General features: G+C 52.4%; 1 protein-coding gene across 12 annotated transcripts; it reads right to left on the reverse strand.

Annotated features, from left to right (window-relative positions):
- Window positions 1-628: 628 nt before the first annotated feature.
- Window positions 629-12,936, reverse strand: LZTS3 (leucine zipper tumor suppressor family member 3). Of its 12 annotated transcripts, none has more exons than XM_049869275.1 (5): window positions 10,709-12,936; window positions 5,975-6,140; window positions 4,875-5,351; window positions 3,682-4,548; window positions 629-3,123 (listed from the first exon to the last, which is right to left on the reverse strand). In XM_049869275.1, exons 2-5 carry the CDS (start codon window positions 6,047-6,049, stop codon window positions 2,416-2,418), a joined length of 2,127 nt encoding a protein of 708 aa, XP_049725232.1. In that variant the 5' UTR covers window positions 6,050-6,140; window positions 10,709-12,936; the 3' UTR covers window positions 629-2,415. The 12 variants fall into 12 exon arrangements, with proteins under 12 accessions (XP_049725232.1, XP_049725228.1, XP_049725230.1 ...); XM_049869271.1 differs by lacking the exon at window positions 10,709-12,936 and adding an exon at window positions 10,427-10,561; XM_049869273.1 differs by lacking the exon at window positions 10,709-12,936 and adding an exon at window positions 10,427-10,561 and having other exon boundaries at window positions 5,975-6,378.
- Between the last annotated feature and the right edge of the window lie 3,739 nt (window positions 12,937-16,675).

The raw sequence follows: 16,675 nt of genomic DNA on the forward strand, positions 1-16,675 counted from the left end.
AATCACAGGCCTTTCTTCCTAGTCTGTCTTAGTCTAGAAGCTCTGCTAAAACCTGTTTAGCATCATAGCAACATGCAAGCCACCACTGACAGATGGTGGCTGTCCATGAGGTGCACTGGCTGGGAGTACAATCTGGGTCTCCTGCATGGAAGGAGAGAATTCTACCGCTGTACCACCAATGACCCAAAAGGAGAGAACTTATCTCTAAAGGACATCTCCCTGCTCTGCAGCAGCTTGGGTCCCTTCTGCCTTTGGGGCCTCACCACTAATTACAAACCTGTTCTCAGCCTTCACTTCTGCTCATTCTATCCTCAACATCGGCCAACACTGTAAAGTAGCTCAGGCTACCTCAGACTGCATCTCACTCTCCTAGATCACCTGCCTTCTGGCCAGCAGCTTCGTGCCTAGGTTCTAAAGAGAAAGCCCCATTGGGCAGAAACATGGAGCCACAACCCCTCCTGGGCAATGGAGGATTTTGGGCTTTGGGCCCCACCTCTTGGCACAGCCTAGTAAGCCCCTTGGGTCTCATGCCTCCTCTGGGAAATCTGTTTACTCCAGCTTTGTCCTCCACACCCCAGGCCCCGCCTCCCATACCTGCAAAGACACAAACATGCCAAAGAATGCCACTCAAGAGGCTTTCTCCATTTTATTTCTTTGGGAAAGGAAAACGAAAAGTCTTTCCATCACATATGGTAGAGATATATATCTATATATATTTATATATAATTTATTTTATGGTTGGACGTCCCAAAGACTGAGTCTAGTCATTTTTTTTTTTTTTTCTACTAATGCCTTTTCTTCTTGCCTCTCTGGCCCAGGCCCAGGTTCTGAGGCAGGTGCAGTCAGGTATGAATGGAATGGGCAGTGGTGGCCAGGAAGGCCTCCCTGCCCAGCTCAGAGACCTGGTTAGGGACACCCAGAAGGGGCTGTGCAGGGGAAGGGTAGAGGGCACACAGAGGGGCACTCCTGTTTTTGTGGGAGGCTCATAGTTCATCAAACAGTCACCAGTCATGGGAGGAGTCTGGTCAGGGGCTGGGGGACTTACAGTAGTTACCAGCTCTCTCCACCCTGCCCCGGCCAACCCAGTCTTGGGTGTGGGAGGAAGAGAGAGTGAAAAGAGAAATACAAGGGCTGAGGGCCAAGCCTCCTCCAATTTTTATTGCTGGTGAATTAGAAATTTGTTTTTCACTTCCAGTCTTGGGGAGTTGAACTCTGAGAGGACCCAAGAGGAGGAAGGGAATGACATTGGCTCCCAACCCCATTAATTGCCATGCCAGGCTTATTCTGAGCAAATGCTGGACCTCCTCAGGGCCCTGGGAGCTGAGGGGTCAGTCTTCCTCCAGGTCAGCCTGGTTCTCCAAGGGCAGTCACATCAAACCCCTTCTCATTAAGGGCCTCAGGTTCAGACTTGGGCCCAGAAGAGCTTGGAGGTGGGTAGTGCACCAAAGGTCAAGCAGAATTTTCTGCTGGAAGAAAAGGTGAGACTTTGGGGAAGACGCAGCCTGGAACGATGATGTTCTGAGCATGAAAGCAGGTGGAGGCTGGGACAATCGAGTGGGGGAAGACATCACAGACACTCATCTGATCTCAAAAACTGAGGGGAGCGCCTGAGAGGCAGGTAGCACTTAATAGCTGTAGTTAGAGCCAGACAGTGGCCCTGGGTGTGGGGTTGCCAAGCAGATGAGGCTGTGGGATCCTGGCCGGAGGGTGAGGGTAAAGCTGAGAAGCCTTCAGGTGACCCTTCCCAAGAACAGGAGGGCAAATCTTCCCTGGGCACTGCCCCAACCTTCACCCTCCCCAGCACGCACATAATGACACACACTCAGGACGAGGCTAGGCTCTGAGACCTGAGCCCAAGAGACCTTGGAGGGAGGCGCTGGCAGGTAGCCCTCTCAACCACAGGCAGGCCATCTGCTCCTACTTGCCCTGCCAACCTGCCCAGGGAAGGAGAACACTGCAGGAAGGAGAAGTTGGGAGCCCAGGGGCCCGTCACCTTCGGCAGAACCTATGCAGGCCCCCTTTGGCTACATGGCTGAGGAGGTGAGCACAGCATCACTGGACACAGGACGGCCAACAGTAGCAACCCAGGCCCACAGAGGGGTGGGGGCTCCTCATGGCACTGCAGGCCTGTCGCCCCCATCTCCAACAAGCGGGGCCAAGAGAGAGAGCATGGGCTCTCTGCTGCCTGGGTCCCTCATCCCTACTCACTCTGCCCTCCTCCATTCCCTCCTTGAAAGGAGGGTCTGAGTGGGCTGCCCAGAGGGACAGTGGTAGACTTGGGAGGTACCCGAGGTGAGGAGGGTGTTGGTCTGGTCACAGCTTCTCTGAGAACCTCTTTGGTCTGGGGATACGCGGGACATAGGAAAGAGAGATGGAGGGGAGGGGACACTGGGGACTCAATGCCCAAGTTTCGGTTCAGATTTCTGTGGACTCAATGCGCTCAAGGCGGGAGGGGGTCCAGGCTTTCTTCTCCTCCCCAGGTTGGAGAGTAGGCGTGCTTGCACCCCCGGCCGCCCCCCGCTCCCGCAGCCGCCGCTCCAGCTGCTGGTTACGCTGGTACATCTCCACATAACTCAGCTGTAGCTGCTTCTGGTACTCGATGACCTTCTCCTTCTCCTCCAGCCACACGCGGCGCTCCTCTGCGAAGCTGGCACCCTGGCGCTCCCGGGCTCGCCGCTCGGCTGCTAGCTCGGCCTGCAGCCGCCCCACCTCCCTCCGCAGGGCCCGTGTTCCGCTATCCCCCCCAGCATCCACCTCCCCGTCCAAGGAACCCAAGGAGGCAGAGGCGGCAGCGGCAGCCACGCCGGCCTGACGACGCATCTTGGCCTCATCACTCTCACACGTGGCCAGCGCGTCCTGCTGCTCCGCTGGGTCCACAGGGGTCAGTGCAGGCTTGAGGCAGGCCACCGGCAGCTCCCCCTCACCCAGCTCCAGACTGGCCTGTTTGCTGCCGAAAGAGTCCCGCAGGCTGAGCAGCTGCTCCTCCTTTTCCCGCAGTGAGGCCCGGCCCTCCCGCAGCTGGGAGCGCAGCCCCACAATCTCACTCAACTTCTGTGACACGTCAGCCTGCGAGTCCTTCAGCTGCTGCTTCAGGAGGGAAATCTCACCAGCCTTCTGGCACACCTGGGTAGGGTCAGGCGAGAGGAGAGGCCAGGGTAAAAACAGAGCTCTGCACACTCCTACCCCACCACCCTATCTAGCCCCAGAGGCACCAAGCTTCCTCAGGGCTCAGGCTCAGCCCCTCATGAGATGGGGCAGAAATGGCACAAGGGGCTCCTTTCCTGACTCAGGACATACCCACTGCCATCGAGTTGATTCTGACTCATAGTGACCCTACTGGAGAGAGTGGAAATGCTTCCCACTAGGAAAGCAAACTAGCCACATCTTTCTCCCATGGAGCGGCTGGTGGGTTTGAACCACCAACCTTTTGGTTAGCAGCCAAGTTCTTTAGCCACTGCACCACCAGGCTCCTTTGCCTCAGGACAGACATGGCTAATTGAGTATGGCCATCTCACAGAGCCCTAGGGCAGCTTCTGGTCCTCACAGACACAACTAATCTATCTTGTCCCCCCTGCTCCTCTCACCCCTCTTGTGACAGTAGTGGACTACTGCTCTGGATTTCACCAGAGGGAGAGAAGGAAAGAGAGACAGAGGGAGAAGGCCTGAGCCCCCAGCCCGCACCTCCCACTTAGTTTCTTCCATCCGGGGCAGGAAGTCGGCCTGCTCCTTCTGACAGGCGGCCACCTTGTCCTCAAGCTCTTCCCGCTGGCGCATCAGCCGGGCTGCCTCCTCCTGCAGCTGCTTCTTGTCCTGCTGCAGCCGCAGCACCTGCAGCTGGAGGCCCTGCTGGGCGCGCTGGGCGCGGCGGGCCACCTGCTGCAGCTTCCCACTGCAGCCCTGCCGCAGCTCAGTCAGCTCACGCTCCCATGCCTTCTGACGCTCCTCCAGTACCTGAGCCACGGCTGCCTCACTCTGCTCCAGGCTCCGCCGCAGAGCCGTCACCTCCTGTTCCTTCTCCCACAGCCGCTCCTCCAGCTCCTGGATCAGTGCACTGGGCGAGGGTGGGGAGCAGGCTGCAAATGGCAGGCCTCCACTTCCACCCTCCCCAGAGCCCAGGTGGCCTGGCCGCCCCATGGAGGAGGACGACCCACTTTTGCTAGAGGCCCGTCCACTGTCAGAGACTGTCAGATCCTGGTAGCCCGACCCGCCGCCGCTACTACCGCCGCTGCCACTGCCATAGCTAGCAGTGCCGATGCGGTTGATGTGGCTGGTGGAGGCACTGAGGGGCGCCAGGTGCTGGCTATAGCTGGAGGTGTAGGTGGGCAGGCTTGTGAGTGAGTTCCGGCCTGAGTCAGAGAGGCTGCCCCCGCCCCCGCTGGCTGGGGTCATGGTCCGAGACTTGTCCAGTCCACCCTTGAGGCCACCCCCAGGGCCCTGGCGTCCCTCGGGGGTCCCGTTGGTTTGTGGGGGGCATAAGTTCTGCATGGAGTGGAAATTCTTGGGTACAACAGGCTTGAAGGCTGATGGCCGAACTAGCGGCTCTGAACACTGCATAAAAGCAAAGGGGGTGTGGGCATCAGGATAGGGCCTTAGCCTGGTTAGGACTCTCTCCTGTCCCACCTCCTATTCCCATTGGATCTCCATCCTGGGAATCCCTCTCAGTTGGGTCTCCACCCCATGGCCCACCAAACTAGGTCTCTTCCTGGACCCACCAGCTAGACTTGGCCCCCGGGTTCTATCCCATGGCTCCCCAGCCCCGCCTTCATCCTTGCCCCCACAACCCAGCCTCCAAGAAGGCCCCCTTTGTCCACCCCTCTGGTTTGCATCGTCCCCCGAGAAAAAGGCTGTGAAGGTCTCAGGCCCTGGGGGCTGACCTGGTCTAGCTTGCCAGAGGTGGCCAGGAGTTTGGGTGGGTGGCTGGGCTCACGGTATTGTGGCGGGGCCTTGTCACTGCCACCACTGCTGCTGCTACCACCACTGCTGCCCACCACATTGCCGCAGACGTCTGTGTGGTCACTGCCCCTCAGCTCACCATTGAGGTAGAGGGAGTTGGTTAGAGCCTTGTCCTCTGAGGGGTAGCGACTAGGCCTCTCCCTGCTGGCCCCACCACCACTGCCGCGGGGGCCAGGGAAACTGCCCTGGATGCCCCCGCTCCCTGTGCGGGTGCCCACGCTCTTCATGGTGAACTCCTGAGCATGGGCCACCCCGCTGCCCACGCTGCCCATGGCCAGGCGGGGCTCCGGGGGTCCGAGATCAGAGGGCCGCGGGGCAAAGGCCAGGAGAGGGTCCCGCCCTGGGTCAGCACGCACAGGCAGTGTCTCCAGCTTCGCCATGACTAAGCCAGGAGGGCACTGTGGGCACAGTTGGGGAGGTAGATAGGTCAGATCCAACCCCCACTTCCATCACTCCAACCAAACCAGTCCCAGCACCACCTGCACCCTGCCCCTCAGCGTCCCCTTCCCTACAATGGGTACAAGAATCTCTGGGCACCTAGGGCAAGGGAATGGGGCTGGGGTTAAGTGGGATAGTTTGGTAACCGGAGCTGCCTGTTCCCGGCTGATAAAGCCCAACCACCAGGGCACCATGCACACACCCTCCCAGCTTTGCTCAGCTCTGCTCAGCTCTCCCAGGCCTGGAATGTATTCCATTCTTCAATTCTTGCTTCAGCTCCACCTCTTCCATGAGTCTCCCAGAATCAGCAATCCCCTCAGCTTTTCCCTGCAACCCCCAGAATTTAGAGGTCCTTTACCCTGTGTCTAAGCCTATATATGCCAACTTCACAGGCTGGGGAGATGGGGTTGGAAGGGTGCAGCAGAACCTGAATCCAATGGAAAACCTCAGAAGTTAGGGGACGGAGAGAAAGCCATCCCTACCCAAAAATTGTGGGTGGGTGTTCTTCCTGGGCCCCCAACCTAGAGTCTTGCAGTCAAGAGCAGAAGTGGAGGCTCACTACCAGCGCTGCTCCTCTCCTTGCCTTTCCAAGGGGTTGGAGAGCCGACGACAGGTCCTCACGCCAGGGACCCTCCGAGGCCCGGTCTGCAGGAGCCATGTGCCTCACTCCTGCAGTAGGGGCTCGGTCCGAACCAGCTGCGCGACTCTGGACAAGCAGACTGAGCCATCCCGGACCACAGTTTTCTCCTCTACGAAACAGAAGAAATGAAGGACCTACCTTGGGGGGGCTGCTGCGTGCCAGGCGCCCCAAGGCGGCAGGCGCTGGAGAGAAGGTGGGTGGTTTAGGGGTAGCAGGCGCGATCTGCGCGGCGGCGCGGCAGCGGAGTCGCCTTAACTCATTGGGCGTCGGCGTGGGCAGCTAGTGGCTGTGGCTGCAGCGGGCTGCAAGGGAGCCCTCCCGGAGGTCTTCCCACTGGGTCGCAGTACCTTCGCAGAAGACCCGGGGCTGGTTGAGGCGGGATAGGGGACGCAGTGCCGCCAGCGGCAGGTACTGGCTGTGTCTCCCTCTCCGCCAGCTTCCCACAGGTGGGCGGGGGAGGGGCGGGGCCTCCGCACCCAGCCGCGCGCAGAGGCTTTGGCACCCGCCAAGCCCCGTTAAGAATTCTCTGCCACCGGGAAGACTTCCTGAAACCTGCCCCCTCCCCCCAGCTCGCTGTGGACCTTGAACCTGCTCAGCTCACCGTGAAATCCTCTGAGCCCTTCTGTGGGCATGCGTCCCCCCTCCCCAAGGCCAGCCCACGGGAGCAGGGGGAGCAGGGCCTCGGGTTACCTGTGGTCAGGGAGGCCCCGCTTCCTGGTTCCTTTGTCTCAAGTCCAGCACCTGGGAACACCTGCCCCAGAGATCCGAGTAATAGAGCTGGGCAAAGGCACCAGGCAGTGCTTGCCTTAGGTGTAGAGGCTCAAATACTTGGCCAAGATGGGAGTGGGCACCTTTCAGGCCTTTAGTGCCTACTCTCAAAAGAAACCAGGCAGGAGCCCCCCTTCCCTACCAGGTGAAAGGGTTCAGGTGGTCCCAGGGCCCTTTGAGTGTTCCGCAGTCAGTCTTATACCCAGATGCCCACTTCTAATACTGCATTCGCCTTTCATCAGGCCAGATCAAGGGAGCCCAACAAAACCCCTTGCACTTCGGGAGTCTTCTGGCTACCTCACCAGGAGTTACAGCCCTCGGTGGTTGAAAAGTCCACTGCCTTTGTAGAATTCCATTCTCGCAGCGTCTGTCCCGACAGGTATGGAAAACAGCACTTTGCCACCCTCCTCCCTCTGGTCACTCTGTCCCTCCAGCCAGGGGCACCTAGGATGCAGTGTAAGTGCAGAAGCAGCAAGTGCAACACTGGAGAGTGAGCGCCTCTTGCAGTGCTGCACCCCAGCCGCCTCCCTTGCCTTGCCCATCCCCTGCCCCCAGCACACTCCAGCCTGCCCTGCAGCCCAGAAAGTCCCCTCCCACCCTAGGTATGGTCCCTTCTCTTGTCACGTGATGTAGGGAGCAGCTGGGGCATTGGAGGATGGAGGCTAGGTGGCCTGAGGCTTGGAGCCAGTGGGAAGGCCTGGAGGGGAGGAAGAACTGGCAAGACCTAAGGCAAATAAGCTTCAGGGGGTGGGGGTAAGGGAGGAGTCCGGGCTGGGGCAAATTAGTGTGATACCCTTAATGTGACAGGGGGAAAATGTTTGTGGGGAGAGACATATTCTTGGGAAGACCAGGGAAAGATGCCTCTCATGTACCGGTTAGAGAGAGTGATTGGGGTCATCATCAGTACTGGGTGGTGTGGGTGGGGCCCATCATCCAGGAGGATGACAGAGCCCAGAAGCCTGAGAGGCAGTGTGGGAGCAGGAAGAACATAAGGTGGGTCCTGAAGGCCAAGATAGGGGACTTCAAGAATGTGGGGGCAACCCCTGGTGTCAAAAAGAAAGGGGACAGGTAAAACTAGGATAGAAGAGTATGCCCTGGATTTGACAGATAGAGACATCAGTGGTATCTTTGTCAGAAAGGTTTCAGGAAAGTGGTGCAGGCAAAGCCAGACTAGAGGGATAGAGGGGTGTGGAGAGATGGATGAACTCCTGCTAAAACAGGCCAGAGAAAGTAGTAATTTAAGGAGGTCTTGAGATCCAAGAACTCTTTTTTCCCTTTAAAATAAAACATGGTTAAAAATGCAAGTGTGTTGCTACGCCAAAGGAAGGTGCCAATATTGCAGGTGAGATTAAAGATATAGGCAAACAGTGAGGTGCTATGGCAGAGGCCAAGTGTGGGCAGGAGCAAAATTCAGAAGCAATTATGCTGAGTGGACGGGGATATTTGGGAAAGTGCTTTGTAAACTGTAAGGGGCAGTACAAAATGTAGTACCACCTTCTCAAAGGTCCAGGAAAGGAGGGTCTGACCATAGGTTGGGTCTGATCATATGATATTCTGCTGTTTCCCCTGAGTGTGTGTGGTACCCAGCTAGACTCAGACACTCAGAGTCCTGGATGGAAACAAGGTCCCCTTTCCCAGCGCTCTACCTGGGCGTCCTTGGCCTCCAACTCACAGCAGCTGTCCCGTGAGCCTCACTCCCCAGAGCTTCTTCCCACAATTCTAACTTGTCATGGTCAACCCAAGTGTTCCCTGTTTCTTGCCTCTCCCTAGCCTGGAATGCTGCAGCTTCTCTCCTCACAACCCCAGTGGGAAGCTGGCAGGACAAGGAGGGGGCATGTTTCCCTAATAAGCTGAAACTAAGCCCAGGGGAAGAGTTTGAGCTTTATCTGTGGATCAGGGTCCTGAACTGGCTCAGAGAACCAAGCTTGGTCTGCAAAGGCAGCTGTTGGCATCAGTTCAACAACCCTAGATGACAGCCTCTTGTCCGACTCTACTTCTGTCTCTGTCCCATCAGCCCTCAGTGCTTGGGACATTATGCACAGTATTAGCGGTCATCTAAGGAGCCAATGGACTCTACCTGGGGGTTACCCAGGCAGGGCCTTCCAACCCACAGTGTCCACCTAGCCCCTCCCCACTTGTGTCCCTCCCAAAGCTATGAATATGCCACCATTCTCTTGGGGCCCAAGTCCAGCCCATTCCACCTCCTAAAGATCTCACCAGCCCTCCTGTCAGCACCCTTGCTGGGGGCTCCTCACTGACCTTTCTTCCCCTCCACTCCCTCCCCGACACAGCTGCCAGGAGACTCTTTCTAAAGGGCAAAGCCAATCTTGTCCCTGCTCTGCCCAAATCCTTCCATGAGCAACGCCAAGTGCAGGAGATGGGCGTTCTGGAGGCACCAGCTCCAAGTGTAAATCCCAGCTCCACTGATTAGGGATTTACCTAATGGCAGGTTGTTTCACCTCTCTTAGCCTCGGGTTCTCACACCTACCTTGCAGGAATCTTAAGAAGTAAAGCAATTATAGGTAAAACGCCTGCCATTCCTCTTGGTCCCCAGAACCAGGGCAGAGCTTGAAGCAGGGCACCCAAGGCCTCTCCCACTGCCCATCGTATGTCCCCTGACCTGAGATCCTCTTCACTCCACATTGTCTTCTAGCGCTTTGTGACCATCCCTCAAAGACCAGCCCAAATGCAGCTTCCCAGGTCAGTGTCCCTGATCCCTTGGGGGTCTTGGAGCACTTGGCTCGGGTCACCCCAGGGAGAGTTCCCCCTGAGGCCTCCCCGGGTTGGCCTGTGGATGCCCCAGGGCACAGACAGGGGAGTCCTGAGTGCCTCTGGGCCCTGGCACAGAGCAGATGCAGGGAGAATGCATGTGGGAATGCCAGTTATGAGCCACGCAAAGAAGCCATGAATCTGGGCAAGTAAATCAGGAAGGGCTTCCTGGAGGAAGGACTGAGGGAGGAAAGGGAGCCGGGGGCATTGTAGGGCTTTTAGGGTGCGAAGATCTCCAGAACTTCTTGATTGGGATGTGTGAAGTGAGATCCATTTTCCCTTGACGGCAACGGGCGCCGACAGGGGAAGGGGCCCATCCCCCAGATACTGGCTCTGATGAAGCACGTGTTTTAGGACTGAGGGGGCCGACGGCGCGCCCCCCCACCCCGAGCGCACGCGCGCACACACACACACACTCACACGCACACACGCGCGCGCGCGCGGGCACACACGAGCCTCCGCGGGGTGGGGGAGCATCGCCATTCACCAGCAGCCCATAGCCCGCATCACCAACAGAGACCCCCGCCACAGGCCGTCAGGCGAAGGTGTCCGAGGGTCTCTGCAGTGGAGAAAAGCCCACCCGCACCTCCCTAGGCCCCCCACCAACGCGTGCGGCCCAGGGGGCGGGGCGCGGAGGGAAGAGGTGACATAATCCGGGCCGCACCCCCCTCCGGCCGCCACCTCCCCCCAGGCCCGGCGAAGCATCCATGACATCATCGGCTTCATCTTCGCTCCCCTCCCTTCTGGGACCCCGGCAACGGGACGCGCCCCCTCCCCATCTCCGGGTCCGGCCGGACGAGCAGCGTGGTGCAGCAGCCAGAACCGAGAGGGGTGCCGCGGCGGGCCCGCCTCACTTACTAGCTGCTTGGGAGTCCGGCGCAGCGTCTCCGGCGCGGGCGCTACCGGCCCGGCTCCCTGGCGCAGCCCGAAGCCCGCCCGGCTGGGCGCGCGGCGCGGGCCCGGCTCCGCTCGGCGCCCCTCCCGCTCCCCGCCCGGGCCCCGCCCACCCGCGGCTGCGGCAAACGCGGGCCCGCCCCGGCCCCGCCCCCCGAGGCGGCCAATCCGGGGCTGGGGCGGGGCGCTGGCGTTAACCCCTTCGCCTCTGTGCCCTGGCGGGCGCGCGGAACCTAGTCGTCTCACCGGCTTCAAGGCGCTGCTAGTCCGCCCTGAGCCCCTGAGCCCTCCACCTGTTATCGCCAAGACCCTTGAGCTCTGTCCCCAGTCTCCCCTCTCCAGTAAATCCAGCGGGGCAGCGGAGCCCCGCTCCTCGGCCGATGATCTTGGGAAGGGGCCGCCCAGCGTTCGCCTTGAGACCTTGCAGGTCTGCAAGGCGGGGGCTGGGCGAGCCTTGGCCGGTGCGCTCCGCACGGTCGGTCCCGACACAGCCGGCGGAAGACCCATCTCGGCGCCAGGACCGCAGGCGGCGTGTGGGAGGTGTGGCATGGCAGTGGCCCAGTCAGGCAGCAAACGGAGCCAATTGGAAACTTCTGCACCCAGAGGCTCACCGTCAGGGGGAAAAGGCGGGCGACGAGGGAAAAGATAAATTACAATCGAGCAGGGTCCGAGCGCTTTCACCCTGTGCCCCGCGCTTGGCCCGAGGCCCGGCCCCCACGCTGCACCCGGGGGTGAGAGGGAATGCGGTGGGGACTCGGTCTCAGATCCAGTGCAGCTTCTCAAGCACGTGCCGGGTTCCTTGGCGAGACAGCCCTCTGGCGCCCGGGGTCTGCTGGGAGGAAGGGGTCTGCCTTGAACTGAGGTCTTAGCTTTGAATTGGGTGGGGAAACTTGCCAGACTGGAGTTTCAGTGTTAGCACAGGCCTGGAAGCACAAAGGGTCCTTCCCAAAAACTGCAGCCTCCACTCCGAGTGGGGTTTTAACCCATTATATCTCTGCCGCTATAGCTGCTGTGTTTGGTCTTGTGCCATCCTATTTTATAGTTTTTATTTCTTGCTATATACTGTTCTCTAAATTTTTCCGTATTTATCTTCTATAGTGATTTGCAAGGCAGAAGGCAATTTTTAATTCTCCTAGTGGTTGTCTTTAAGTGTATTAAAAATAAAGCTTATATTTCACAAAATTATTAAAAGTCAGTGGTAAATCATTTTTTATGTTCTCCTTTATGTAATGAGAAATTCAATGTGTCTTTTCGTCTCCTGGCCTGTTGCCCTCGCACTACTTATATTTGTCCAATTAATCCAGGATAGCAGACCCAGCTTTTATTTATTTATTTTTAAGCCACAGAATCCTCTTTTTCAATCCCTATTTATGGTTTTTGCCAACCATACGTTTCATGGGTTTCAATATTCCCAGTCAGTTTTTTATGCTCTAATTTCTCTATTCGTTACTGGACCCATCTGTCCTGACTGGTGATTTCAACAACCTTTGCCCTACCTTAGATTGTCTTTCTACTGTCTTTACACACAAAAGGCCACTTAGCTGTTTATGGAATTCTTGAGTCTCAAATTTTTCCCCTCCAGACTCCCCTACCCTCTCATTGTCTTCTGACACTTAAAATGGCAGTGAAGCCCAGTCATTGGGCTTGTCTGTTTTAGGTAAGCAAACTCCCTGGGTACTTTTGCCTAGGGGTTTTTCTTTAAACCCTTAAAAACATCAAACATTTTTGCCAGTATCAGTCCGATTTTTCTAAGAAACCAGATGTCTTTTTTTTTTTCCCCAGCCAGGAAGGTTTTCTTCTGTTTCTCTCCCTCCTGTGAGTAGCTTACTGGTATTTTGTGTTTTTCTCCCCTAAAATTACCACTTTGGATCACCACTGCCATGTAAATCTTTGCTCTATTCCCTTTTCTCTGCATTCTGAGAGAGTAGCTCAAGTTTTTCTTCACCACTGATTTTTCTTAAGAGTCAAGAGTATTCTTTGTTTTCTCCAATAAGACATTTAATTCTGCTTGTTTTATTTTCTTTTCATTTCAGCCAGTTTCCTTTCCACCTCTGTATCTCTTTATAGTTCCCCGTTCCCATTTCATAGAGAATGTGGTTTTGTATCACTAGAAGAACACCAGGGGAAAAAGAGAATAACATATCTGACTCTCTTCTAAATGCATATGAAAATCTTGATAAAGTGGACTATTTTCTGGGAAGTAAAATACAAAAATAAGATATTTAAAACATTACCCAAGAAATACATCCAAAAAAGGCTCTGGGCTCAGATGGTTTAATGGAAGAACTCTCTCAAACTTTCAGCTAACAAATAATACTTTCTCTGTAAACCTGTATCAGAGCATAGGAAAGATGGAGTGCTGCTTATTTCATTTCATGCAGCCACAATTCTCCATATACCAAATCCTGATAAAGACAGCATTAAAAAAAAAAATTGCAAACCAATCATACTTATCAATTCAAGAAAACCCAATTCAAGAAAAAGTTCCTAAATACAATGCAAGGAAATAAAATTAAATATTAATGTATATGAAATTAATAATGAGTTTATCAAATATGAAGAAAAAAAATCATAATAGGTCCAAAAAGTCATTTAAAAATCAATACCCAAAAAGAACTCTCATAATTAACCAGGAAGAGTCTATCAGACTGGCAAAAATTAAAAAGATTTATGATAGCCCATCAGTCTATCAACTCATTGTTGAGTCCCAGGAACTCACAATGTCTTTGAGAGCGTAAATTGGTACAACCTTTTTGGAGGACAATTGAGCAGTATATAAAAATGTGAAATGTGTATACCCTCAGACCCAGCAATTTCATTTTTAGGAACAAACACTATTACAAGTAATATGACACGGGTAGTAAGATAGTCAGCAACGTATTGATTGTAATAGCCAAAAAAAAAAAAATTTTTTTAATCTAAATATGTTAGGTTGATTAAATAAATTACAATGCACCCAATGTGATGTAACAATAATGATTTAAAAGAATGACATAGAGTACAGCCATTGTGGAAAACAGCGTGGTAGTTCCTCAAAAAACTAAAGAAAACTACCATATGAGTGAGCAATTCCACTCACAGGTATACGGTCAGCCTTCCATATCTGACAGTTCTGCATCTGCAGATTCAACCAATCTTGGATCAAAAATATTTGCAAAAAAAAATGTGGTGTGTAAGCATACCCTGCTGTAGCCTCCTGGCATTTCACAGATCCTCAGATTCTCTCCAGCACTCCTTAAAGCACCGTTCTCCATCTGACATGTACTAGGTAGTTAGGCCTATGATAGTTGCACCTGTACTGAACATTATTGTCATTATTTCCTAAACAATACAGTATAACAACTATTTATATAGCATTTACATTGTATTAGGTATTTAAGTAATCTAGAGATGACTTAAAGCATATCAGAGGATCTGCATAAGTTATATGCAAATATTACACCATTTTATATAAGGGACTTGGGCATCCTTGGATTTTGGAATCCTCAGGGTAAACTGGAACCAATGCCCCGCGGATACTGAGAGACAACTGTTTCCCAAGACTTGAGAGCAGAGACTCATACAGATACTTGTACCAATGTTCACTGCAAAACTATTCACAATAGCCAAAAGGCGGAAACAACCTAAATGCTCATCAATGGATGAATGAACAAAACGTGGTACATACTTAAAATGGAATCCTAAGCCAGTAGGAGAAATGAAGCCTTGATACATATTACAATATGGATGGCGCTTGAAGACGTTATGCTGAGTGAAATAAGTCAATCACAAAAGGACAAATACCATATGACCTCACATAAAAAGACAAGAACAGCCAAATGTATACAGACCAAATTTTATTAGTGGTTACCAGGGACTGGAGGGAGGGAGGCAGGGGATTATTTCTTATGGAGCACTGAGTTTCAGTTTACAGTGATGAAAAAAATCGTGCTGATTAAGGGTTGCACAGCCAATTAATTCAAGTGCTGTCAATAAGTTGTGTAGTTGTTAGGTGCCATCCAGTAGATTCTGACTCATAGCAATCATATGTACAACAGAACCAAACATCCTGGTCCTGTGCCATCCTCACAACCGTTGCTATGTTTGAGCCCATTGTTGCAGCCACTGTGTCAATCTACCTTGCCAAGGGTCTTCCTCTCTTTTGCTGACCCTCTACATTACCAAGTGTGATGTCCCTCTCCATGGACTGGTCCCTCCTGATTACATGTCCAAAGTATGTGAGACAAAGTTTTGCCATCCTCACCTCTAATGAACATTCTTGCTGTACTTCTTCCAAGACAGATGTGTTTGTTCTTCTGGAAGATCATGGTATATTCAATATTCTTTAGCAACACCATAATTCAAATCCATCAATTCTTCAGTCTTCCTTGTTCACTATTCAGCTTTTGCATGCAGAGAGGTGATTGAAAATAGCATGGCTTGGGTCAGGAGCACCTTAATCATCAAAGTGACATCTTTGCTCTTGAACATCTCAGAGGTCTTTGACAGCAAAAATTTACCCAACATAACATTGTTGTTGTTGTTAGGTGGCGTCCAGTTGATTCTGACTCACATCGACCCTATGTACAACAGAACGAAACACTGCCCACCCAGTCCTGCACCATTCTGCTATTTCCATGGATGTTGATTGTGGATCCAAGTAAAATGAAATCTTTCACAACTTCAATTTTTCTCTCCATTTATCATGATGCTGCTTACTGGTCCAGCTGTGAGGATTTTGTTTTCTTTATTTGAGGCTTAATCCATACTGAAAGGCTGTGATCTTCGGTTTTCATCAGTCTAAGTGCTTTAAAAAGTTCTCTTCGCTTTCAGCAAGCAAGGTTGTGTCATCTGCATATTACAGGTTGTTAATGCATCTTCCTCCAATTCTGATGCTGCGTTCTTCCTCATATAGTCCTGCTTCTTGGATAATTTGCTTAGCATACAGATTGGATAACCATGCTGAAAGGACACAACCCTGACGCACACCTTTTCTAATTTTAAACCACACAGTATCCCCTTGCTCTGTTTGAACGACTGCCTCTTGGTCTATGTACAGGTTCCTCATGAGCACAATTGTTATGGAATTCCCATTCTTCACAATGTTATCCATAATTTGTTATGATCCACACAGTCAAATACCTTTACATAGCCAATAAAACACAGGTAAACATTTTTCTGGTATTCTCTGCTTTCAGCCAAGATTCACCTGACATCAGCAATGATATCCCTCATTTCACGTCCTCTTGTGAATCTGGTTTGAACTTCTGGCAGTTCCCTATCAATGTACTGCTGCAACTGCTTTTGAATGATCTTCAGCAAAATTTTACTTGCATGTAATACTAATGATATTGTTGATAATTTCTGCTTTTGGTTCAATCACCTTTCTTTGGAATATGCACAAATATGGATCTCTTTTAGTCTGTTGGCCAGGTAGCTGTCTTCCAAACTTCTCGGCATAGATGAGTGAGCACCTCCAGCTCTGCATCCATTTGTTGAAAGATCTCAATTGGTATTCCAACGACTCCTGGAGCCTTGTTTTTCACCAATGCCCTCAGTGCAGCTTGGACTTCTCCCTTCAGTACCATTGGTTCTTGATTATATACTACCTCCTGAGATGGATGAACGTCAACCAATTCTTTTTGGTACAGTGAGGCTGTCTATTCCTTCCATCTTCTTTTGATGCTTCCTTCGTTACTCAATATTTTGCCCATAGAATCCTTTAATATTGCAACTGAGGCTTGAATTTTTTCTTCAGTTCCCTCAGCTTAAGAAACGCTGAGCGTGTTCTTCACTTTTGGTTTTCTAACTCTAGGTCTTTGGACATTTCATTATAATACCCTACTTTGTGTTCCCCAGCTGCCCTTTGAAATCTTCTGTTCAGCTCTTCTATTTCATCATTTCTTCCATTTGCTCTAGCTGCTCTACATAATCTCAAGAATAGACTTGACACATTGAACATTAATGACCGAAGACCAAAAGAGTTCTCGGATGACATCAAGAACATCATACGTGAAGAAAGCAAAAGGTCATTTAAAAGACAAGAAAAAAAGGAGTAATAAGTTGTATGCCTGTAAAAAGTTGAATTAGCAAAGGTTGTTGATATCAACAACCTTTGCTAATTCAACTTTTTACAGGCATACAACTTATTACTCCTTTTTTTCTTGTCTTTTAAATGACCTTTTAAATGACCTTATTACAATGATGACAAAAAAAAAAAAAGAGTAGCTGCTA

The sequence above is a fragment of the Elephas maximus genome, chromosome 25 (genome assembly GCF_024166365.1).
Source record: "Elephas maximus indicus isolate mEleMax1 chromosome 25, mEleMax1 primary haplotype, whole genome shotgun sequence".
In the NCBI taxonomy this organism is placed as follows: Eukaryota; Metazoa; Chordata; class Mammalia; order Proboscidea; family Elephantidae; genus Elephas; species Elephas maximus.

Bases quoted from the DNA above. Each gene is read 5' to 3' on its own strand.
- LZTS3 (XM_049869275.1), bottom strand. From the start codon at position 6,049: ATGGCTCCTGCAGACCGGGCCTCGGAGGGTCCCTGGCGTGAGGACCTG. The intron at 4,549-4,874 runs GTCAGCCCCCAG...GCTTTTATGCAG, and splicing joins CCTCTGGCAAGCTAGACCAG to TGTTCAGAGCCGCTAGTTCG. The intron at 3,124-3,681 runs GTGCGGGCTGGG...GACCCTACCCAG, and splicing joins TGGAAGAAACTAAGTGGGAG to GTGTGCCAGAAGGCTGGTGA.